The sequence below is a fragment of the Emys orbicularis genome, chromosome 6 (assembly GCF_028017835.1).
Source record: "Emys orbicularis isolate rEmyOrb1 chromosome 6, rEmyOrb1.hap1, whole genome shotgun sequence".
Lineage (NCBI taxonomy): Eukaryota > Metazoa > Chordata > Testudines > Emydidae > Emys > Emys orbicularis.
In genome coordinates this window covers 19,497,363-19,523,778 of record NC_088688.1, presented here as the reverse complement: position 1 = coordinate 19,523,778, position 26,416 = coordinate 19,497,363, and the positions used below count along the sequence as shown (strand labels likewise).

Here is a 26,416-nt window from a genome sequence, read left to right as displayed (position 1 = left end):
TTACCAGGTTTCGATCGTCTCTTTGGAAATACAATATCGCCTTTTTTGTTGTTGTTTTTGCTGCCCCTCCATCTTTTTTCCCTCCCTTCTTCTCAACTCCCCCTCCCCAATCTACCCGCCCCCCCCCCCCCAAAATCCGATTGTGTTTCCTCTAAGGCTCGGGACTGGGTTTCTGATTGCGGTTATTTCCATGTTTCTAGGTTTGTGTGATTTTGCTAAAATGCATCACCAACAGCGAATGGCTGCCTTAGGGACGGACAAAGAACTGAGTGATTTACTGGATTTCAGTGCGGTAAGAAACAACGGTGGAAATTAACAACAGCTGTAAAAATATCTTCTAGCTGATCTGTTAAACTAAAAAAACCAAAAAAAAAAAAAACCAAAAAAACAAAACAAAACTGTGATCTAAGTACATTGGGTAATTTTTAATCAGCAGCTAGACCCATGGTAAATATGCTCGCTTAAAACAAAACAAAACAAAACAAAAACAAGAGTCTTATTATATTTTCTTGTACGTGATGGGAGATGCAATCTTGTTCCTAGCTTACTTTTAATGTCATGGATGTCCAGAAATTATTTTTACAAAAAATCAACCCTCCTAAAAATGGACATTTCTCATCATTAGTTAATATTAACAATAATATAATACTATTACTCAGCACTTATGTACATTATCAAAGTGTTGATGGTACATGAACTAATTAATTGCTAATTAGTTATATTCTACTTTCAGTTCTTCCCTTGTTTCATTTTTTTGGCACATTGAGAGTGCAAAGAAATCCACAACTGCCTCAGTTTAAAGTTTTCACTGAAATCTCAGATGGCTTCTGCTGTCGTTAAATCTGTTTAAATCTTTCCCGAGGACCCCCGGATAGATGGTGCTTTTTTAAAGTACTTTTTGTCTCTTTGGGTTTCTTGTAAATAGCCTAGTTTTGAGGGCAAACGTTAATCTGGACGTGTGCACTTGTCTAGTTTTATTCCTCCCCCCCGAACCCTATCCTTCCTCTCCCTCCTCATCCCCTCCCCCCTTCCCCACAATATATCAGGAGCATTTATTTAAGGAAAAAATCAGTTTGGTGTAAGGTGCATGTATGTTCTAAAAAGAATCTCAACACTACCACAAAAATCAAAACCACCTTGTAAATGAGGCTATTTCAGTCTTCTGCTGCTGCTGCTCAAGACTTTCCTTTGGAGAAATGGCTTTGGGAAGTTTGGCCAGGAAATGTAGCCTGAGGCAGCTTTGCAGCCCCCTCTTTGCTTGTTGCACTTTTTCCATTTGTTCCTTCGCTTTTTGCAGGCTCTGACTCAGGGAAGGTGCGTATTATCCACTAGACACGTCGAAGAAGAGGGAAACCAATTAGGGTCGAAATAAATGCTGGAGAGAGAGAGAGAAGGGGGAGGGGAAGAGAGAGCTTGAGAGAGAGAGAGAGAGTCTTGCTTCAAATTGCTCTCATGTTAGAGACGAAATGAGAATTTAGGGCAGGTGGCACTTTGCATTATTATTATTTGGGTTCACATATGACAGGCAAATCCTAAAACGGGATGGAAATGGACATTGCTACATTTATGGCCAAGGTTTCAACAAAAACTTTTTTTCCCTTGCCTTTGTCAGCATACGAGTTTGAGTGGGGATTATTCCTCACTAAGTTTTGGTCATATTGTTGGGGACTATGATTTTTCCAAATGTTAGTTATATTGTTTGGGACTCTAATGAGCCTAATTAAAAAAAAAAAAGGTGGTAAGGGGCTGGGGGTGGGGTTGTAAGAAATACTGTACCATTTTCGGGTCTCAGATGGATGATTCATATTAAATAAACTATTAATGTCCTTTTGTAGAGAATGTGGAAGGAACTTTGGGTTAACAATGAACACAAAATCTCCTGTTTTCCAGCAGTAATGTTTCTTTGTTTCTTGTAGATGTTTTCACCTCCTGTGAGCAGTGGGAAAAATGGACCAACTTCTTTGGCAAGTGGACATTTTACTGGCTCAAGTATGTAAAATCTTTGCTTAGCATGCAATTAAAATATTGTTAGTTATTTATTTACATGCATTATGTCTGTTTTGGTTGTGTTAATCTGTTTTGGAGATCACATTCATTGAGAGCTATATAAGAGCTGGTATTATTATTATTATTTCGACAAGTCTGATTGGAACATTTTCAAATATTTCCATACGTTTGTTATTGTAAATAAAAAAACCCAACAGTATAATTGTTCAAAGTGAGCTAGGTTAAATCTCATTTTTTTAAAAATCAAACGGAGAATGTTTTGTTTAAAAATTGGAGTTTCTGTGTTTATATATGAAGAACGATAACCAAAACAGCTAGGATAAGACTTAGTTTGTAAACAGGAATAAAGCCTCTTTTATTAAATTAAATAAATAAATAAATAGGAATCATAATAGAAAGGTCAGCCACACTAAAGCAAAGAATTCTTAATTTTAGAAGTTAATGTTTACTGATGGAATAATCTTGATCAACTTGAAATCTCAAATTTTTTCTTTTTAATTTAATACACTAATACTTTTTCTTTCTTAATGTTTTTACTCCTTTCAAAGAGTCCCCTGAAATTCACTGAGTATTATCATTATTATTAATATTATTTATTATTTATTATAGTTGTAGTATATGGGCGACTTTTTCATTTAATAAATATAGGATCCTTGTTGGTGACACATTATATATGTGTATCTATGTATATGTATATATCAGAGTTTTCGCAATAGAACACCTGTACAATGATTGTCTGGCAATTAGAGAGGAGTTTTATGTCGGAAATTTTTATATGCCTGACTACTTCAAATTAGACACATTTAAATTTCTTTATTCTTTTGCCTATTCCATTCCATTTAAGAGGATTTCCTACATTGCTGCAGGGAGTGTTTTGGATGTGTCACAAATACATCTACAGTTAAACAGTTGCAGTGTCATAAAAGTACTGGCAATTGAACATAACTGTACAATGTACCTAACAGTATTGTATACAGAATACTGCTCTAAATCAGATAGTAAATTTGGACAAGTCTTTACTGCAAACTGTCACTGGATATCTAGATATATATATACAAGTCATTGCATATAGTTTCATGTCTGGTATTTTCAGTTTGTACTCAAGTAATTAAAGAAACCTCTTCTGTGCATTCAGTTTAACCATTTTTATGAAATGCACTGATATGTTAATTAACTTTTAATTTCTAAAGAAGGACTTTATTACCATTAATTTGAAGTTAGTCTGTATTATACAATATTTATATGTCATATTAGCTGCCACTTACAGTTATTAAACTCTATTTTTTTAAGTCTCCTCTGTTAATATTTAGATTTTTTAAAATAATGAAAAGATATTTATGATTTTTCTTCATAAATATAGATATTTTTTCAATGTAGTGACTTTGGAGATTTTACTGATCTCAATAACTTTATAGTCATAGTTTGCCTAATATCTCTTATGTTAAAGTGCTTAATCCTATTTTTATAATTTTATTGACAATAGCTGTTTTTATTGAATGTATAATATTCAATACATTTGTTTTCATTGGACAGAAGTGTAAAGCATTTGTGCCAGACAAATCAATTTGTCATGCTTATACACAATAAATGCAGTAGCTAACTCTGGTCTAGCAGCAATTAACTAGTTTGTTATATTTAAGAATTTTGTCTTACGCTTCAGCTATGAAGTCAGTGTGATAAAAAATAACAAAGGATAAAAATTCTATACATTTAGTGAAATTGAGTTTTATAGTGTTTGTATTATGTCTAAAATTGAAACGATGGAAATAACTTTGGTGCATCATTTTTGACATGCAAATGATTTAATGAACTGAGGTAAGTCAGTAATATTAAGATGTGGACCATTTAAAATAACAGCTCTCTTTGAAATTCATACTTAATCTCACTATCTGTGCTAACATGCATATGCTTAAATATACCACTTTGTGATAGAAGAGGGTAGAATTGCCCTGCCTGATAAATAGAAATACATATTAGTAGATTTTATTCACAGTGGTGTGAAGAACAATGTACACTATTCTTTGTGTAAATAACTTGCAATTTACTATATAAAAATCTCCTGTTTGGTCATTAGGGAATTTAAAATGAATATTCATTGGTTCCCAAAAAAGATGTCAATGCCCACATGTTAAAAGTATTGTACCTAATGCACTAAATCGTATATCTGTGGCCTGAAGATATACTTGTATAAAGAAAAAGAGTAGTTATTGTTTCATGGTGTTCCTGCTAGTCAGTTAGCTGTGTATAGTAGTGCCTTGGAAACTGCTGCAAGAGGTGTTTTAGATAAATGAATATTCAGCAGCATTAAAAACAGTGATATTAGTAATTCAGAAATATAATTTATTGTCCCAATTTTTTTAGCTATCAAAAATTGTTCAAAACTGAGACTTATATACAGTTTACTTTTTCTATTGGATAGATGAACTTAAAAAGTTTAGTAGACAAATGACATTCCTCTGTAAAACTGATATTTCTTGTGTTGAAGAGGCACAGATGTCGTCATCCCTCTGTGTTGACTTGAAACTTCTCAGTACAAAAAAGACCCCAAAGAAAAGTAGTCCCATGTAGTGAGGTGAAACCAACTGGGTTTTGCGAAGTGTGGTAACGTTTAATCTTGAAGTCATCTTATAGCTTTTTACTCATTTAATACACAATGCTGTGTTGTGATTTGTAGTGTGTGAATGAAAATAAAGTAGAGCCATATTTCCTTTAATCTTTAATTTCACAACCATGGATTCTTACCACCTTAAGAAATGGTGAGGCTGCAAGGGAGAAAGGAATGTAACCTGAGCCACAGCCATGACATTCCCATGGAGCATTTTTCACATGAAAGGTTTTTGTCAACCCAGTAAAGGACCAGCAGCTTTTGTTTGATGTTTGCAGGTGTTCAGCAGAGAGCACTAAAACAATTCAGCCATGCTGGTTCAGAGGCTCTATGACATTAACAGGGGGAATTGGTGAGGATTGGAATTATTTTTAAGAAAACTTACCTAGAGTTATTTCAACTTGTATATTGAATTTTTAAAGTGATTTAGTACCTGTTAGCCAATGGTATTAAACTAAAGTGAGAAATACACATGTCCATTTGAATCAAGCCTTATTAATTTTTAGGAAAGGATGCCAAAATAACAAAATCTACTTTTCCAACATTCTAAAATATTTTTTGAATATCTGTCATGTCCTTCATTTATATCAGCTCTCTACAATAAAAACTGTTAGTTAGCAATGGGAGTGTGAGATAAGAGAGAGACAATAATTGTTTGTACTTGATTTTGAAATACATTTTGATACAGACATATGATATTGTTGGTACTGAACAATTTGTTAGATCTAGTACATTGGTCACACCTGGCACACTTCAGGTTTCCAGCTATTATATATGGTGGTTACAAAATCCCTCTCCCTCCCAGTTGTGTTACATTTTGGCTTCTTCTTCTTCTGCTAGTATTTAATTTTACCTACATTTTCAAGCATCTATTCAAGGTTGCTCACAGTATGTGTATTTGAGTATTGTGTGGATGAGAACAGCAATAGAACGAATTAATGCTTAGGATTGGCCATTCCTATTGTGCGAAAAATCTTCGTTAGCATAGACATCACTGAATATGTCAATTGATTTAAAGGATTTAAAAGCTTGCTTTTTTAAATTTTGTCCCTAGTTTGATTAAGGTCGTCCTGAATTAGAAAAATAGTGATCACCAAATAATATTTCTTTAAATAGAAAGATACAAATTCAGTTTGATTTTGAAGTTATTTTTGACTTGGGCTGTGTTTGTGGGTAAATTGTAGCACAATGTGAAGGGCTTTTAGCACAGTTCATTCTTTGAGCATGCCCCTCTGTGATAAAGCACACTTTTTTATTATTAGTTGATCAGCAGGAAAACTTATACTAATATAATATTTATCTTAAAAAAGGTTTTGGTAGCTGTTGGGTCTAGTGCCACCTCAGTTTGCATCCACAGCTCCCATTAGTGTCTGTAGGAGAGGTGTGTGTGTGTGGGAGAGAATAGATGCAATTGGGAGATTTTTTTGAGGAGTGCTATTATTATTTTATTTTTTAAAAAAATGCAGAATTACCGTTCAACATCAGAAAATAAAATATGAGAGATTTTAACCATACAGAGGAGTAGTTTTAATAACTGAGAAGTAGAAATTGGCATTGGTATATGATTATATGTTGCAGTTAAATAGGTACTCTGAAAGACTGGCTGTAGATGTTCAAATTTGTAATGGATTAAGTTAAGAGTCAGACTTAGAAAAATATTATTTAATATGGGCGTGGGCTTTAGTTGCATGTTGTGTCATGTTTATCAACTTGACAGAAAACATTCCACCATTTCGATGTATTGATGCAAAAATAAAAAAAGTAGCTGTAGAAATCGCAGACCCTTGGATCATTTAACCTGCCAGTCTTCACCACTATCAGATTGTATTTATGGATTGTAATATTCTTCTCTAATTTTGTCTTTTGCTAATCTTTGAGGATTTAGCAACTCAAATACTCAAGAGCAGCTACTTCCATATTTTTCATCACTAATGTTGTGTAATTATGATTAAGAAGAAAAAGAATGCTGGTTACCTCCCATCCTTCCAGCTATGTTTATGTCTAAAGAGCTTGATCCTGCTCCCATTAGCCTCCATGGCAAATCTCCTGTTGACTACACTGGAAGCAGGATGAGGCCTACATTGTGGTGTTTGAATTGGCCCTGAGATCCCATACTACATACATTTAGAAGTAAATAGGAGAGATTATTACCAAGCATGTACCTTATTCAAAGTGCCAAAGTGAGTTTTATCCTATAAAGAGCATCCTAAAGTAATTGCCATCTATAATTATTTGAATATACACCTCTACCCCGATATAATGCTGTCCTCGGGAGCCAAAAAATCTTACCGCGTTATAGGTGAAACCGCGTTATATCGAACTTGCTTTGATCCATCGGAGTGCGCAGCCCCACCCCCCCGGAGCACTGCTTTACCGTGTTATATCCAAATTCGTGTTATATCGGGGTAGAGGTGTATTTTAATATTTGAAACTAAATTAGTATCTTAATAATATCAGAAAGAAAATATGACCCCCTCTTAACTTCTGACAAAGAGGTCAGTGACAAACTGTAGTCTTGGAAGGTGATAGTTTAGGTAACAATTTACAAAAAGGTTATGTAGAGTGCAGTACCGTGTTTATTATATTTGAAACTGTAATTTATACATGAACTTTGTTGTTAGCTAGTATATCTTTTTTTTGTGTTTAGTATGGGTTTGTTGTTTAATCATGATCAGGGTATACCTATCCCACGATGTATGTATGTATGTAACCCCATGTATGTACTCTATAGTTCTAAAACATATATTTTCACAGTCTGAGTGATAAAAAATTAATTGGGTCCAAATTCAGCCAGTGCAGCTTGAAAGAATCATGTGCAGCTGCCATGGGAGTCTGTAGGCCAAATTTAGCAGTGACATAAATGATGTTATAAGTTATTGAATGAATGTAAGTTAGTCTTAAAAAGGTGCAAGTGTTAAACCAGTGTAACTTGCTCTGATCTGGAATTAAGTGGGGTTTCAAAACCAGTGTAACGTGCACACTGAAGGATACAGTAGAAAAAGAGATTATCAGGAGGGTGTGAGATACAATAGGTTTCTTCTAATTTGATTTGTGCCCACACCACCCGCAGCATGCTAGGAACCAAATTCACATTCATTCTTGTCATAAGTCAGTGCAACTCCCATCAACTGAATTTGATTCCCATAGAACACTACTGAGTCATAAATGATAATTGCATTGTGCACCTGCTGAACAACAGATCCTGCAAGTTGCATTGCTTTGCCACTTATACACATTTTCTGGCCATCTTACATTCAGTGTGTAATTTACACTACCATTTATGCCATGGTTGAATTTGAAAGTCCAGTGTTTGATAATGACTCTAGTAAATAACAGGTTTTAAACAAACACACTTTGGGATTCAAAGACTGTTAAGAATTAAATAATTAACATTTTTGGACAACATCAGCAAATTATCTTTACCATATTACTGCAATGAGGAAATCACTTAAATAACGGATGAATAACTAAGTCACATAAACATATACAATAGAACTATGTAATGAAAGTTTATGCTGAATCTCTTTTAAATGCTCAGAATCACGAAGTACTAAAGACTGTCATATAAACAGTTGTGTTTTGAGCTTAAAATTATTCCTTTTTTCTTACATTTGCTATGATAAACAGTCATTTTTTAAGCTTTTCAGATCAAACATTTACTTCTAAAGGTAAACTACATTTTGTATCTGGAAGTTTTTGACTTAGTAAGGCTTAGAAAGAAGTAGAGTTGTGGTGGCCTCTGGCCTGTGATTTTCAATGTTTGATATTATGATGCTATTTAGATCTGTTCCCATGAGCCAATATAACAGATCTGCAATTGCTTAATAAGGAACAGTGTGTGTGTTTCAAATAGTCTGTATTTTAAAGATCTTTTACCAACATGTTTTTGGATAAATGTTATCGGGGTGGTGAACATAGCCATTCAACAGGTAGAAATTAAACTTGTCAAAAAAGTGCAAATTAATTTATATTACAGGAAGTATCTCAAAGGTCATACTAATTTTGTTTAGATGCTTATAGAACCATAGGGGGAAAATCCCATAGCGTTCACTCAGACAAAACTCTTACTGAAGTTAGTTGGGTTGTACAGGCATAAATAAAGTCAGATTTTGGTCTCCAGAGAGAAGAATCAGTGTAATTTGGGAATAGTTTACATGTCCTATTTAATACATGTATATATTTATACTGTAGTAAATATAAGTGTGTATATTAAACTCCTCCATAACCTTTGTCTATGTGTTTATCAGTCTTTAAATTCATAGAGGTTCTTCAGACAGGAATCCTGAACTTTTTTTCTGTCTGGAAAGCACCCTACTACATGGTTGGAAACAATGGGGACTAAGATACTCCCTAATAACAATAAGAGCCAAATGAGATCACTTTGGACGTTTAGTCTGGCCCACACTCTATTCTGCAGTGTTAATCCCTACAAGAAACTGCATGTAGGGATCTTGATTTTAAACATAGAACCGGATTTTTAAAAATAACTACCAAAATTGTGCGTCCGCATTTGAGTAGCTATTTATATTTGAATGTCCAAGGGCCCAGAGCAATGAGGTCTTTAGGGTCCTCAACTTCTGTTGTTGTTAGGAAGTACTCCCAAGATCTGGCCCAAGTGCCCAAGCTCTGCTACCATTATCCCTATTTATGAAGTATAAACATTTGGGATGTGTGTCTTCATGCTATATGTCTTCTTTTGAATACTGGGCCTCCATATGTCTTATCTAACCTGTTCTCAATAAGGGCTTATTGCCTAGTAGTCATTGGCAAGGCTGTAGTACAGCAGCAGTAGTGACTGAATTTTTAGACAATTTTCTTAATATTTTATAAGGCTATTAAAGTATTTTTTTTTCTTAATAGACTTGCAGGAATAGCAAAAGTGTTGAGAAAGGTTGGCATGTTTACTTTCATCACAAAAGTAAATAAAAGCGCAGTTGATCAGCTTATCAAACAACCAGGTGTGTTTAAAAATCAGTTTATCTTGGTGGATTTCAGAGCTGTGAAAAGGTATTTTATTTAAAGGTACAGTAACACTATTATTCCTACGAATGCTATTGTGCTTTCTTGTGGCAGCATTCAATGAATGACTTTCTCGGCTATCATTGGTGGTAATGACAATATGGAGTTTATTAACTGTATTGATCTATTTTGGAAACAGCACTTCACATGTCCTGCTGTATTTGGAGAGTACTTTTGAGGAATTCGTTTTATCCTGTAGAGTTGATTTTTAAAAATAATTAGAGATTCCTCTTTCGGTTGATGGAAAGGCCTCTGAGGTTAAGATCATGTATTAAGCACTTATGTAGCGCCTTTCACCCAGTCGATTCAAAGTCTATCGAAAGTGAAAGATGAAATATTGGTCACTGAAATTAAATGTTTAATAAGGGTCTGATCCTGCATCCACTGAACTCAAATTCTGATCTCCAGTTGACTTCCAGGGGAGTAGAATTGAGCTTTAATTGTCTTCTTTCAGATTTGCTTTAAGGGTGACGTGTCCTGCAGACCTTACTTGTGTTAGTATTCTTATTGAAGTCAGTGGGAGCAGTTAGGTCAGTGGACTTTCTCATGTGATTAAGAGCAGCAAAATTGAGCCCTATGTGGATATGCTATATATATTCGTGCTTATTATATTCATAGGGTGAGAGTCTGTGCTGTGCCATGATAGAACTCGCAGTCTAAGGGGAAGTGGGGCTCAGGAGTCTGTCACCTTTGTGCCTTTTTCTGAGTAGTTCAGGGGGCCACAGTGGCTCCTAGCCAGGGCTGTCCACATCATGATAGCCTATCACCAGCTGCCTGTAGACAGAAGCACTGTCTAGAATCTCTGCAACACTATGTGCTGCAGCTCCACCTCTTCATACCCATGACATCCCCTTCCCATCTTCAGCCCCACCCTTTATACTAGGATTTGCAAGAGTCTTTGGAATACAGCATGTGGCTGTTGTCTTCAGTTCTTGTGCTGGGGGAATTCTCCTATTGGCTGGATCCTAGGTTTTTAGAACCTCTTAATGTTGCTCCGGCCCTTTTACCCAGTGTACTGTGACCAGAACAGGGGTGAGAATCTCACCCACAGATTTTAAGGCCAGAAGGAACCATTATGATCATGTAGGGTTCCCTTTGCTTAACACAGGCCATAGAATTTCACCCAGTAATTTCTGCATCTAAGCCAATATCTTTGACAAAGATTTTCAGTCTAATCAGATATACCAATATAATATATAAGATGGTAGGGTTCCAGTTCATTATATTTTGTGAGTATATAACTAGATTGGGCACCCATCTGTCTGAATTCTGATGATGTTGACCATAAACAAAGGATTCTGAACTGCCTTGTTCCTGAATAATTTATATAAAACTGGGGGTTACCAGATTAACACAGCATAACCTGGTTTCTCCTTTGATCATGCGTTTAACTATGGTCAACCTGTTTGATAAATAACCATTAAAATGAGTTTGTTATGTTAAAAATAACAAAGCATGACTCCTGATTGAATATCAAGACTGTAATTTAATCTCAGAGGTTCTGGTACTGTTCATAAACCATTTGAGTTGTTTTGTACTTTGTGACATCAGTCTAAAACTTGATTGAATTATGTCTTTGTACCGTGAGAGCACCTGCTAGTGCTGCTAGACTTAAGGGTCTGTCAGCATTTCCTTTACAAACCTTCTTTCTGAGAAGTTTGTGCCTTGGACTGGGCATTTGAACTTTGCTCAGCGCTGGCATATAAACTTTCAGCCTGGGAGCAAAATACCCCCAAACTATAACATAGTGCATAATGTCAGTGCCACATTTTTTTCACCACTGGTTTTCACTTTTAAGATGTCTGATCCTGCATTCCTTAGTTGGACAAAGCTCCTATTTCAAGTCAATGGGAGTTTTGCCGGAGTGAGGACAGCAAGTGTTGGCCATAAGTGAGATGCAAATGCATGAAAGGGAGTTATTTTGAAGTCTTAAAAGCAAAGCTATCCTGAGCTGAGGCTGTGACACATGGAGTCTCTGTAGTGCAAGTGTCTACAAATTGTTTGTGTGAACCTGCATATATTGCATATGTTTTGAGGGTAACTAGGTGCATGGTAGATCCATACTTGCAGCCTTGCCTACTGCTAGCATGACGGATCTGTGAAGGGATTAGAGAGCAATGCTGGGTTTGCTTTCAGGCTGTCCAGTCCCTTTCCTAAACCACTGCCTAGCGCCAATCACTTCTTGCCCCCTCCAAATAAGATCAGAAGCAGGAAAGATATTGCAGTCAACTATGTAGCAGTGGACATTGTGGTTCAAAGCATACTGGGGGGCAAATCTTCATTTAAATGTTTTTGTTATATTTTAAACAGAATGTAAAAGTCTCATCCCTCCATAGAAACTTGGAAAGATGCAAATAAGTGCATGGGAGTATCTTCTACCTTGAATCCGTGGAGCCTGGAGAGTGAATCTTGTAGGGCACATGTGAGGGCAGAGGCTAGGAGGGAGTGCAAGGCAACCAGGTAGCATCTGCAATGCTGCTCCTTTGGCTGAGACTCTCATGAATGAAGATCTGTGTTAGCATCAGGCAGATTTCTTACGTGGATTTAATATGTCTATATATACATCCTGTGGTTTGATACCTATGTAAAATGGGGTTAAAAAATGGAATTTCTGTCCTCAGATGCACATTCATAACTCCAGTGACTTGAATGGCCCGGAGTTCCATCACTTTTACAATTTTAAATTAGAATGATAACAAATCTGTAAATATACTTTTTGTGATTTAATTATGCCCTGTATATTAATTCAATACGTTTGTTTTCTTTGACCATTAAAGTGGCTTTTTAATTGCATAAAATAGGGGATATGCCTGAGCTATAGTTTAGTCAACCTTATGGTGCGCAGACATCAAACTATGAAAACCCAATGTAATGTGTCAATTTCTGGCAAACCAAATAGTGCTTGAATTCAGTTTTCAGGATCTCACATTAACATTTAAGTACAGACACTAGCTGGTTGACCTGGGGTATTCGTTCTAGATAAGATTGGGCTGAAATACTAAGTGAACAGAAATGGAAAAAGGCAAGTATCTTGATCCCACGTAAGTTCAATGGAAGGTTTGCCATTGACTTTAGTTGGGACAGAATTAGGCCCAATTATATTACATTTTGATCAGAAGAAGATTAAGATTTTAGTTGTGGAAAATGATAAAGATACCCTTATAGAGAGCTATTTTCTTTAAAATAAAACCTAAAGGAAAATATTTATCCTTTTACTCACTAGAAGACTTGAGTTCAGGAGTCTGTGTTTGCTTGGTTACTATTGATAACATCGGCCTCCTCCATGCTATCATTGTTTAGAGGGAACAGGCAGAATGCTGACCTTTGGATTGGCAGGAGTGTGAAGGAAGAGGAGGGTTTACCTTGTGGTTAAGGCAGTGGACTGGACGTCTGGGTTCATTTCCTAGCTCTGCCACAGATTTCTTTGTGACATTGGGCAAGTCACATATCTCTGACTGTGTCCCAGTTCCCATCTGAATGGGGTAGATAGTACTTCCTTTGTGTGTTTGGTCTATTTCTTGGCAGAGACTGTCTCTTTCCTTTTGTTCAGTGCCTCGCACACTGTGGCCTCTGAACACTGCTGTAATACACATAAAAATAAGAGTGATTTTTAAATATTGGTTTTTATTCTAAATGTGTTTTTAATTTTTAACTCTGTATAAGAGGTCAGTCCTGCAAAGTGCTGAGCTTCCACAGGAGGGATTCAGCATCTTGCTGAATTGGGTCTATATTCTGTTAGAAGTAAGTCCTTTTTCGCCCCCTCCCTCCACTGCGTGACTACCATCCAATAGGCATCAGACCTACTGCAGTTTTGCTTCATGGCCTGTTGGGACTGAATAGCGATTTAGAGAGAAGGGCAGGGGTGGGGCCTTGGTTGCATGACTGCCACAGATAGATCCAATACCCAAACCTCCTGCCAGGGAAGGATGGGGCTCAAGAGCTTCCTTAGCTTCTGCAGCTTTAAGACTGCAATAGCAGACCTTGGTTTGCCCTACTGTTACGCCACTGGTTTGGAGAGTCATTTGTCTCCCTTGATCTCAGTGGACCTCCCCAGCACTCAGCTCTTTTCCCTGCATTGTGCATGGAGGAGAGGATATGGATATTGTGATTTAATGATCTGGATATTAAGAGATTTGTGTTGTGTTTTTATTGCAAAAGCCTAAAGCTTTGCACTTCACCTTGTAGAAATCATACCTACCCAGATTTAGAAAAAATTGCTGGTTTAGTCCTTCTTAAATACATTATTTTACAGTACAGTGTATATCAAAGCACTTCATGAAAGCTGTATTGATTTTTGGTGCATAATTTTACTTGAGTTTGGATGAACTACTTTTTTTGTTTGTTAGGTTTAAAATCCTTTTTTACCAGTAACTGAATGTTTGTGATGAAGGTTTGGAGGAGAAATGGACATAAAGATTTGGAAAATAAAGATTTGCTATTCTTGTCTGTGTAGATAAGTTGGGCTATTCTGTTTTTTGATGGACTTCTACAATTATTTATTGCCTTGTATTCTTTCATCTTGTCTACGTATTACCAAAACAATTTGTTTAGTAGGACCTTGTAAACTGAATTCACTCTTCTATGCTGGCTAGATATCAGATACCACATGCAGTATGTTATCAGGAATCTTTGTTGATTTGGTCTTAAACTAATGCTATTTGAGGGCAGTTCTGTTCTTTGTGATATTCTAGGTCCTCCGAAACCAAGTTTATTTGATTGTATTTTGTCCATAGAAGCCTTTGGAGAAAAATGTAGTTAAGTACATCAAGAAGCTAGATGACGCCGCTTCATTCTACAGGATCATAGTTGCTAACAAATGCACTGCTTAACTTTTGTTTTTCTAATTGTCTAGTTGTCTAATTGCTCTGTAGATTTTGAATTCTTTGGGAATATTTACTTAGGAAATACTGTCGTATTGTATAAATAGAAAAAAAAATCATGTTCCTAAATTAGATATTTCATAAACACCACAAATTAGAGAATTTAATTTAAGAGCCAGCTTATTAACTAATGGACATTGTTTTTTTACTCTCCTAATTTCCTCATTTATATTCCACTTTATTTCTTTTATCTCTCTCTTTTAAAACTGGAGTAGCTAATTGGCAGTAGTGGCAGCATAGTGGTGACAGTGCTTCAGGTTCATGCTCATGTCAAGATTTGATTAAGCGGTTTGGTCAGTGTGAACTAGCAATGCTTCTTCTCATGTCCCTGACTGTGATTGAAATGTACAAGATCCTGAAAATGCGTTGATATCTAATTAGGAAGTTAACATAGGAAAATTGCCAATTACACAAAAATAAACACACAGTTCAGAACAGTTTTGGTACCATAGGAGCTTTTAATGTACATTCTTCTGTAGATGCTCCATGTCTACAAGTACCTTGTTGGTTTTCTGCTTAATACTTAGTGGTGAAAATTAAACCTTATGTTGTTATTATTTTAAGCAAGAAACTAGTTTAGCTAAAGACTGTTGCCAGACTTTAAAAAAAAAACAACCAAAACAACAATTTTCACTCCTCTCTGGGTTAATATTAAACATTTCTGTTTAGTCCTGGGTAATCAGAGACTGTATCAGGAAGACTGTTCTTCCGTCCTTTAATGTGGAAACTGGAATGTGTCATGTATTGTACCTTTACATGTAAGAAGCTAGTCTGCCACGGGGCAGGGCTGGGACGCATTTTCAGAATGGGAATTTTACAGAGGGAGAGACACAGACACACTTTGCTAAGTCTCATGGAGATTTTATATTTGTTCCTTCTTTGTTGATTTCCTTAATCCAGTCATTTAGACTGAAAGTCCACTGAGATTACAAGCAAACAAAACAAAACAAAAAAGAAAGAAAGAAGGAAGGGGAAAAAAAGAGGCAGGCCTATTCTTTCTATGCTCACCCAACCTGCCCAGTGGTGGAGCAGGATGAGACCCATTTCCTGCAAGAGGCACAATCAACTTGATCAATTAATCAATTAAAAAAAAAATGGGTTTGCAGGTATTACACTTACTTTGGAATTCCCCTGCAAATTTTTGTGGTTTTACAACCACATTTTCCTATTTTTTGTTTTTAAATCTCCATCTGTCTCTGTCTGAGAAACCCAGACAAACAGGAAACTAAGTATGTAGGGGAAGCAGTGAAAATGTCTCATATACAAAGTAGTGTGAAATGCACCAGTAAACACACTGAAAATAATAGTGAGAAAGAACTTACTCTTTTTAATCTTTTTCATTTACACTAAGGTTTTTTTTAGTTGATGGGGTCTCTTTAAGTGTTATCAGGGTCTGTATTATCTCCTTTCCTTTCCCCCAGAATACAGTGACCTTTCTCCACTCTCATGACTCTGTCGGATCAAGGATCTCCATTAGATGAACAGCAAATCCATTCTCTTGTTCTGGTGTTTTTCACATTATTGATTTATATTCATGGAAGACTGTCACTGTGTTTGGGGTGGCACAAAATTGAAGAGTATGACTTGGTTCCGTCTCACAAAGAGTTTAATAATCTAGTCCATGCCTGAGCTCTCAATATGTACAATATTCAGAGTAAACATTCTTTACCAAAAATACATACTCTAATATCAAGGAAAGACTTATCTGAAACTTCTACGGAGCTAGAAGAAATAACAAACAATTTTGTCTGTTGATTTCTTAAACCCGTGCTAAAAAACAAAGTGTTACCTCATTACTTTCTAGAATGTGTCTCGATTTAACTTAGCAGCCCAATGCATCCCACAGCAAAAATTCTTATTGTTTATTGGGAAGGATGAAGCTTAATACATTTCTCCAAGTATATGAATCCATCAAAAGAAATAGCTGAAGATGAACGGGAGTTACTGAGACCCCACGGTATCTAAATGAATTGTATCCCAGAGGTACTGTATGTTTTAAATATCACTCTCCCTCCCACCCCCAACCCCCCGGGAAGCCTTGTAGAGAGGGATATTTGTAAACCCCATGGTGCCAGAGGCTAAAAACTTTTCAAATGGCTCAAAAACATTTTGAAGCAGTTATAATGGACCATATGTTCCCTTTGTAGTGAAAATGTGCACAAAGAATAAAGATCCATAGAAATGTACTGCAAAAATGAGCTGTGCTATTTATTCAAAGCATCCCCTCTAGTCGTGGCTGGAGATGCTCCTTGAAGACAGCCAAAAATATGGTTACCATGTTGGGGAAACTATTATAGGAGACCAGGTTGTGCATAACTATGCAGTGAGCTATTTCCAGCTCCTTTCAGTCAGAGGTGAAGCCAGCCCTCCATCATTAACAGCATATATTCAGTACTCCATGATAACATCATTATCATGCCAAAGCAAGGTTCTTGTGCCTGTGCATAGCAAGTTATTGTTATTAGCAAGGGAATCCTAAGCTGCCCAATTAGTTTATAGCCCTGTATCTGGCCCAGTATCTGTTCTCTCAGAAAGATAGGAGAGAGTGTCCTTTTTAAGCTGCCACATTTCCAAAAGTATAGGAGGTTTCAGACACGCTATCTAGTTTCTTAATCTTAATTTGTTCATAAGGAGGAAACTTGAAGATGGAATCTCTTCAGAGTATGTGAGCTTCCCACAGTCAGGAAGCTACCTCACTCTAAGAGGCCAAGTTTCTTGTTGACGCTTCAAAGAGAGAGTTTCTTTGACCTGTCATCTTATCCCATTGTTAGTTCCATGTCCTTCATCCGATTGGTGGAGAGTCTTTACAGGCATGATTGTGCATCTCCATGATTAGTGCCATTTTGTTTTACCCAGCCCAATGGCTAATAACACGTAGTTTTCTGAGACTTTTGTTACAGTCAGAATTTTGTATTAGCATGCCGACATTCTTTGAAACGTTTGAGAGCTGTCTTCAACATCTGTACTGGAAAGGTTTATTTTTCTTATTAATTTCATTAGGGTTTCATGACAGAACTGTATTTGCTGCAGAAGAACATCTCATCTACTGATGGGCGAACCTGACAAAAGATTTTGTGATGATAAACACCCAAAAGCTTAGATGCTTACCAGTTACCTTGGATCTACAAAACTGGGTTGAAAATCTAGTGGGAACAGGCTTTCTGGTGGGATAGTGATATTTCTTGCTTATAGGTTAGCTAGAAATACTGCAAGAATGGCATTTCTTACGGTATTTCAGCACTAACACTTCTGTTCCTGTTTGGAGGCAGCAGGTTCAGAAGTGTGAGAAAGTTTAAAAAACAAAAAACCACTAGTGGGGAAATATTATCCACAAATGAAGAGTTGGTAGTCACGGCTTTCTCCTAAGCATTAAAAATATTAAAGAAAGTGATAGTGGATTTATAGTGGATCACATCTTCAGCTGGTGTAAAGTGGCATGCATTGCGCCATAGAAGTCAATGAAGCTATGTTGATTTACATCAGCTAAGGATCTGCTCTTATGTTGGGGAGGAGCTAATGGGATAAAGTCCATAACATCTTTGTTTTGGAGAGGACAGCAGGCAGCATCATTGCTTCCTGGGATGAAGAGATGCTGCAGCTCTTTCAAGCATTTGTGAAGCTTCCACTTAGAGGACTTTTTCTATTTTATCTTTCATCGTAAAATTAGAAGTACACATTTCAGGATTTCTGATTTGGCTGAAGCCTCCTTCAAGCACACATTCAATAATTTGTCTTATTCATCTCCTCATCATGCACATGGTTATGTTACATTCACCTAGGGTGCAGTGATAGAGAGAGGAAGAATGAATATGGATGAATTGAGGAATACAAGTGCTGTAAGTGATTTTTACAGCTCCTCGTATTGAGTTTGATGCTCTCAAATGGGACACTGTCAAGACCTGTTCTATTTTTTGAGTCATCAAGTGCACTTCATGCAGTTTCCCCTCTGTATTGGGGCCTGGTCTTGCTCTTATTGAAGTCAGAGGCAGTTTTGGCACTGATTTCAACAGGAGCAGGATTGGGCCCGTTGTCTGCCCCATTTGTCTACAGACTTATACATTTCAATATCTTGCAAGCTTATGCGAATGGAAGTGATGGGGACAGTGGGAAAAATGTATAGTTTGCACTTGTGGTCATGTTTATTTTTTTCTTTAGGGTTACCAGAAGATTAATTTTTATCTTACATGCTGATGTAGACCTTGCTGGGGTAAGACCTTGCTGGTGTCAGAGCAGATTTTCAGGGAGTAGAAGTGCATAGTGAAAACATGTTTCAGTATTTTAAAGTGATTAAAAATATTGACTTTTTCTAGCTTCATGATAATTTGTAATGAAAACCTTTTAAAAACATCCCCTGTTATTTTTATAGTTGGTGTATGCTTTGTATTTCTTTGCCCTACTGTTTGGTTAATAAACATATTTAAAAAAATATATATTCATATACACAACATTATCATGATTCGGCTTAAGCATCTGTAGTTATAAGTGCACTTCATTTCACCTAATTAAGTTATTTAGTCATTTACACATTAGCAACGTACTACATATTCCACTTTTACAGGAACTTATTTTAATTATACTCACAGTTCTGTTCTGCTCCATTATAGTCATAGATCAAGCTGAATAATAACCATTTTAAAAGCCATATGCAAAAGGAGATTATAGGTCATTAAGGCCAAATTACAGTAACAGTTCTGATGGTCACAAATAGAAGTCTAACCAACATTTCCCCCCCCCAGTCCTGTAGATACAATCCTCTTTGGGTGTTTAAGATGACAACTCAAGTACAGTTTTTTCAGTTTCTAATTGTTGGCATTGGACTAGGTAGCTATAATTTGTGAGAGTAATAAACATTACTTAGATATACAATATTTGTTTCTGTCTTTCTCATACTGGTTCTGGTATTTGCCAAAGAGTCTGTATCCAAACCTATCATTCTAGCTTTTCAGCTTTCGCATACGGTACGGGATCCATCCAGCTGGGAGTTCTTCACTGACTCCTTCCTCTCCCCTTCTCTCCAAAATACTTTGTTTGGTTTTAATTTTTCTCTGATGCTACTTATCATTTAATATCAAGGATCATATTTACTAGTGTCTGACAGAACACGGGCACAACTGCATTGAAGCCAGTAAAGCAGAGCCTGCTTGCATCAGCATTAAATTTGGTTCTAAGTCCGTGTCTGTGAAAGTTAACATCAGTGCTCTTATGAGTGAATCGTGATGGTGCTCTGAAACTGCAGGAAGGAGCTAAGCTCAGAGCAAACAAGCTATCTCCCTCCATTGAGAGACCACCATATCATTTCTTTGGTGCACTCTGTCCTGGCATACCAAAGTTGTTAAATCTAGACCATTTGCCATCTATAAGCTGCACCTGTTTTGCAATTGCTAGGTGCATTTACAATAAAAACATTAAAACAAAAACTCTCTGTCATCCCCACAAATGTTAGCAAATGCAAATAAAATAACTCCCTCGCAAACAAAAGAACCCCGGTTGCACAGAAGTAACTCCTTGGAAAGTGCCTGAATAAACAGATAGAATTTGCATCATTTCTTGAAGGTCAATGTATGTACTAGGCTCATTTGGATGAAGGGAGATTTGACTTGCAGGTCAAGGGCCCTCTGCTAAGTATACTCCCCCAGCTCTTGTATGAGGTTCTTTGGCCTGTGCTATGCAGGGCAGCAGATTGGATGATCGCAATGGTTCCTCCTGGCCTTAAAAATCTATGAATGGCAGAAATAGAGACTCAGCTCAGGTATCCAAAATGTTCTCAGCTACTGAAGTAAAACATGAAGAAAATGTTGGTCTCTAAGATATACGAGTCCTAAACCATAAGGGCCTCCTGCATCGTAACCAAACCTTTTCAGTAACATGAGCTAGAAACTATTGCAGTCTGTGGCATCAGTAGTAGTTTCCTGTTTCCCTTCTGCCCTCATGGACAATAGAATTTCAATATTCTCATCAGGCGAAGGTGACATATACATATAATCTAAACACAGATATCATCACACTCGTTATCATAAGTTGTCATATTAGAAATGCTGTTCCACTGAAGTGGTACAAACGGTGCTTGAGTGCTGGTCCTTGCACCTTTGCAAGGTGCATTCGTGACATTAGTGACTGCTGTGTCATTTTGACTTGCACAGGGAATGACACCAGGAATCATAAATTGGACTACTTGTTGAATGTGTCAGTTAAAACATAAAACAAATACAACTTGTGATCTAGTGAGCACTTGGATTTCTTTGAAAACTGGGAATGCTGTGTGCCTGGCAGTGTACGTCCATAGGCAACCTATTGTCCATTCTTAGCTTATATCATGCTCACTTACTTGTATCTCTTTAGTTGCCTGTAACTGGGCTTCATAATAATAGGGCCTTGATTCTTTACACTGCTTTCTCATTTGAAGTTTTCATCCATTACTGGTTAATACTTTGAGATCCAAAGAAAGATGCTGTAAGAGTACAAAGTATTGTTATGGCCATTATTAAAATGGGGGTATGAATTGGTATAATTAAATGGAATATTTGAAATATTCTGCTTTAAAGGGAAAATACAGCCACATCATGCCCCACAGTTTCAGGCAGAGAAGGTCCCTCCACCTGCAGATCTGTCCAAATCAGAGGAGGGCAGCCTTCTCAGGGATCTGATTTCCTTTATCCCTTGACCTGAACTTAGGAAGGGAACTGTGTGGGTGGAGATGGAGCCAAGAGGATCCTCTAGTAACATGCAGAGATTCTATAGGACAGTTAATACTGCTGAAGCCTTCCAGTGGAGCCCCTTCTCCACTGGAGAATTTTCTTTTAAAGGGGAGGTTCCAGGGCTGTCATAGGTGGGGGAAGCCCTAAGAACATAGCACCATCAGAACTGCTACCAAAGAGCCCAGAAGACCTGCAAAATGTCCATGAGTCTATGCAGAGTCCTAGGATTTTCATGGCCCTGTGCTTCCAGCAGATCCCTGAAATCCAAATGGATATTGAAAGACCCTCTGCTTCTTCCATAAGGGAAGAGGAAGGAAACAGCAGCCTTCCCCAAGGGAATAAATTGAAAGAAACTGCAAGGGTGAACTCAACAAAATTTTTCTCCCTCCCTGCCCCTCTCCTGGAAGATTCCCATGGGAAATCATGTTCTGCTGCTTGGCTTTTACTCTGGAAAACTTCCATTGAAGTTAGTGGGAATAAGGAGTGAGTAGAATCTAAGTACCAGGATTTAGCCCCAAGATACTTTTACTGACTGAATAATCCTGTGCATTGGCATAGAATATTTTTTCTGTTCCTTTTTTCCTAGAAAATTTATTTGAAGTGCAGCAAAAGCTTTGCACAGATTCTGTTACGTCGGTTGCTCGACATTTTAATTGAACACATATTAATATTTAGGCAGGATTTAATTTATTTAATAGAAACCTTTCTACCTGAAGATTTTGCTTTATCCCACCCATTTCAATAATATTCCAAGGTAGAAAATTCCCCTCCGCCCAGTGTTTTTTCTTCTCCATTCATTCATCCTTTCTTCTTTAATAAGGTTGGTATTTAGCAGTTTACTGGGTGGTGTGGGTAAGTGTACGTGAATAAATAAGTTTTGGGGCTGATATCACTCCCTCACAGAAAGAACAAGTCATCCCTTTCTTTAAAGCCTGCTTTTTCAGTGCTCTGTGTGTGTGTGTGTGTGTGTGTGTTAGAGAGAGAGAGAGAGAGAGAGGGAGAGTGTGTAACTGGGACTTCTTCAAGTTATTGTCTCTATGGGTGCTCCACTCTAGGTGTGCACACATCCGAGCACCTAGGATCAGAGATTTTCATCATCAGTGTCCTCTACTATCCCATCCTCACCTTGCCTGCGGCATTTTTTCTGTGGGTTATGCCCCAAACTCTGCGCTTCAAACCCTACCACACCTGCCAGAGGTCTTTCCCCCTCAGCAGTGGGCATTCCAGCTGCCTCTGCTCTCAGAGAGTCCCATGTCCATTTGAAGCGTAAGGTTTGCTTTGACTTCAAGAGCAGATCTAGGAAACTGAGGGAGGAAAGACTGAAACTAATGCTCCTTATGGAGCATTCACTGAGACTTGTGATATCTGATTCCCTCCCTCCTGGCCCTCCAGGACATTGGCTTCAATCTTTGAGTGCTCTGGCAATTTCTTTGGCTCTGGTTCCAGTGAGCAAAGACACAGGGGTAGCTTCAGAGATCCCAAAGCATTCAGCGAAGTAACAACCTCAATCCCCTGACAGAGACTGTAAATGTCGGGAGAAGTCACCCTGAAGACCAGATTCTAAGGATACTTCTCGTCCTGTTATGGATACCGCTGAGGGTCTTACCTCAACTGGTGCTGAGGGCCTTGTAATGAAGGAAAAGGCTTCCAGCAAGTGGATTGAGAAGCTTCATGGCAAACAATCCCACTTGGTTCCCTGGGAAGAACGTTTGGAACCCTCCAGGCCCAAGGACCGCTCAAAGAAACCACCGGTCCCACCTGGTACACCCTCTTTGAGGGTCACAGGATTGAGGAGCATGTGGAGAGACCTTCTATATTGTCCTTGGTACTAACTGACTCACCTCAATGTGAGGACTACTGCTCTGGATCATTGGGGCAACCAGATTCCTCCCCAGTGATGACCTTTGAAGAAGAGCCCAAATTCCCTGTACCGAGAGGTACATGGAGGGCATACCTGATGGTATTGATACACCCACCAGCACCAACTTACCATCTAGTTCTGCCACGCCCTCCCATAAAATATCGAATGCCAGTACTCATTCAGATGCTGGTAACACCTTATCAATATCAGTACCAATATCCTTAGCTCCTCCATTGGATATGGGAGATGATACACACTTGAAATCAGAGAGATTTGTTGAAGATTCCACCACTTTTCCATAAATCTCCCTTCCTGGTAGTGTAATCTGTCAGTCCTCACACGAACACCCTTGGAGTCCCTCTTCTTTTCCATGTACTCTGCCACCTTGAGTTTTCTGGAACCCTTGGACCCCCTACGGTGACCAATTTTATAGAGTGCCCTCATGTAAGAGGAGGAGGAGCAGTAGCCACCAGTACCTAGGGAACCTCTTCCCCGGGAAGCCCCTCTGTGCCAGGGAGACCTTTCAGCAGATCAAGAGCCAAGACCCGAGGAGGAGGCACCTCCTTCCAATAAATCTTCTTCCTTTGCAAATGAGGTTGTTATGCCTCCTTTCCCATCCTACATGGATGATTTCAAAGTTTTTCAATAACTGATAAAGATGGTGGCAGAGAATTTACAAATTCCCCTAGAGGAGACACAGGGGCTTCAGCACTCCCTGATGGATATCCTGCATACTTCATCTCAAGGGAAGATAGCCCTGCCTATTAATGATACCCTCTTGTCATCAGCCCGTACTATATAGCAGACACCTGGTACCACCCATATGCAAGAGAGCTGACTAAAAGTATTGTGTGGTCGCCAAATGTTCCCCCCCCCATCCTCCCCTTAAATCCCTAGTGGTTGATATGGCTAACAAAAGACTGACAAGTCTGGTCAAAATCTACTCCTCGTCATAAGGAACTTAAGCACCTGGCCCTTCTCGGCCGCAAGAGCTATTCTTCAGCTGCGTTACAATTCATGGTCGCCTACCATCATGCCTTGTTGGCGAAGGACGACTACATCAAGTACAACAAATTCTCCCAATTTATTGTCCATTTGCCACAGGACCAGAGGAACTAATTTAAAGTCCTCATTTCAGATGAACACCAAAGCATCTTTACATGCTTCTCTTGATGTGGCTGACACAGTCTCTCACTCTAGCCATGGTTAGGCATTGAGCTTCATGGCTGCAGTCCCCTGGTCTCTCTAGAGAAGTGCAGAATACCATAGAAGATCTTTCCTTCAAGACCCTATCATGAATTAGGGGTTCTGCTATATCACTTCTGAACTGTGGATGATTTTATGAAATTGTGTCATGGAATTACGTGTTATGAAAAGCCTATATATATGTGGATCCCCCGTGAGTTAGCAGGGTTGAGTCATGTCTCTGCCAGGCCGGAGCCAATGGTGAGTGCTAGCATGCAATGATCACCTATTCAAACTAAAACACCTTGGGAAAATAAGTTTGCTGTACCTGGAAGAAGACACTTCCTCCTGAGTCAGAACCCAGAGCCAAGGGTCAAGCCAGAGGTCAGGAGCTGGGTACCAGACCCAAGAGTCAAGCTGGAGGCAGGAACCGGAGACCAGAGCTGAGAATCACATGGAACAAGCAGAGTAACAGGCAAGGTGAGGTCCCAGGATGGGGCAGGTCTGAGGCAAGGTTGGGAGCACGGCAGGGGTAGTGGGAATAAGGAAACACAGGAATAGTCACAGTGCTAGGCATGAGCATTGATCAACTAGCGAGCGGCTGCTGGCTTAGGATTGGTCTGCTGGCCCTTCCAGCCAATCAGGCGGTGTAGCCAATCAGGCAGCCTGCTGCAGGCCAGCTGTACTGGGTAGGTCTGCTGCAGGCCCTGATTCCTGACCGGGAGTAATGGAAAATTACCAAAAGACAGATCAAAAAAAGCAGGTGAGCCCAGCTGGAGTCTAGAAAGAGACTCACAGTTGGGAACTGGAGAGAGAGCCATTTTGCACCAGATTAAGATGAAGGCTGTTGCAGGGGCAGGGTAGGCCAAGTGGGAGAGGACCCTGCCTGCCTACCTGATGGAACACAGATGATCCCAAAGGACTCCCAAGGGAAGAATGGCCTAGTGAGGGACAGTGCATTTAGGATATTTTATTATTTTGTCTGATCTGTACTCTTCGGTGCTTTATCTGTTAAATAAATAGCATAAAGGTTTTAGACTGTACAAACTGTGTGTGTGTGTGTGTGTGTGTTCACTACTTCAGAACTGCTGCATGTCCCTGAGGGAGTTAAACTGTAAGCCAGAAGCTTCACTCCTTTTGGGTGGAGTTTTGGGTGATGGGTCTGTTTAAGAACCAGAGAGTCGGAAGGCTCAGTGCTGTACCCAGAGAGGCGAAGCTGCCGGACAGAGGGTTCCAACACTTGTGGTGGGAGGGGGAGGTGCCAGTACAAGGTCTGTGACCTGAGTGTGTGCCCAGAGACCCCAAATTGAGAGCAGTGGCTGGACTCCATTCAGGATCCAGGAGCTTGAAACACCCTGGAGATCCAGAACACAGGGGTTTGGATTCCTCTCACAGAAGTCCTAGTGGGTGGCCAGGAAGGGGCACTCCTTAGATCTGTGATAGGGTCCAAACTCTTCAGTGGTGCAACAGATGACTCCCAGAACTCTCTGAAGGACTCTAGGGGGACCCTGTGATCCTTGGGCATTTACATCCCTGCAAGAAAAAGAAAATTTAGCAAGTCGCTGACAGCCTGATGGTCTCACCCAGTGCAGTATTTACCTCACAAAGGCCGACTGAACCATCAAAGAAGACATCCAGGTTCCACAAGAAGGGAATGTCTTCTGCCCCCCTTTGGTCAAAGGTCACAAATCACCCCATTGTATGGCTCCTATGCTACACCATCCTTTCCTCCACCAACCATATGTAGATTGTCTCTCCCATTTCCTGTTTTCCTGATAACTCATTACATCAAGCAGATATATAATGGGAGTAGATTCACCAGGCTACACCATCCCTTTCTACAGGGATGCTTCTCATGAAGATCTCTTCAAGGCAGGAGGTCCAATCTCTTCTGGGCTCCCTTCCACTTTGAAAGTCCTCTTCAATATTGACTTTAGCATGGTTTTTATGTCTGCTTAGTACACCTCTACCCCGATATAACGTGGCCCGATATAATGCGGCCCGATATAACATGAATTCGGATATAACGCGGTAAAGCAGCGCTCCGGGCGGGCGGGGCTACGCATTCCGGTGGATCAAAGCAAGTTCGATATAATGCGGTTTCACCTATAACGCAGTAAGATTTTTTGGCTCCCGAGGACAGCGTTATATTGGGGTAGAGGTG

At 38.8% G+C, this 26,416-nt stretch overlaps 1 protein-coding gene across 8 annotated transcripts in view; it reads left to right on the top strand.

Annotated features, from left to right (window-relative positions):
* The first annotated feature begins 205 nt into the window (after positions 1-205).
* Positions 206-26,416, top strand: part of TCF4 (transcription factor 4) — a 314,022-nt gene continuing 287,811 nt past the window's right edge. For 7 of the 8 annotated variants that reach the window (XM_065406730.1, XM_065406731.1, XM_065406726.1 and 4 more), the window contains exons 1-2: positions 221-292; positions 1,917-1,989. In XM_065406730.1, the coding sequence (XP_065262802.1) occupies positions 221-292; positions 1,917-1,989 (145 nt within the window). Of the gene's footprint in view, positions 293-1,916; positions 1,990-26,416 lie in introns of all 8 variants that reach the window. The other variant, XM_065406724.1, reaches the window with a different exon arrangement.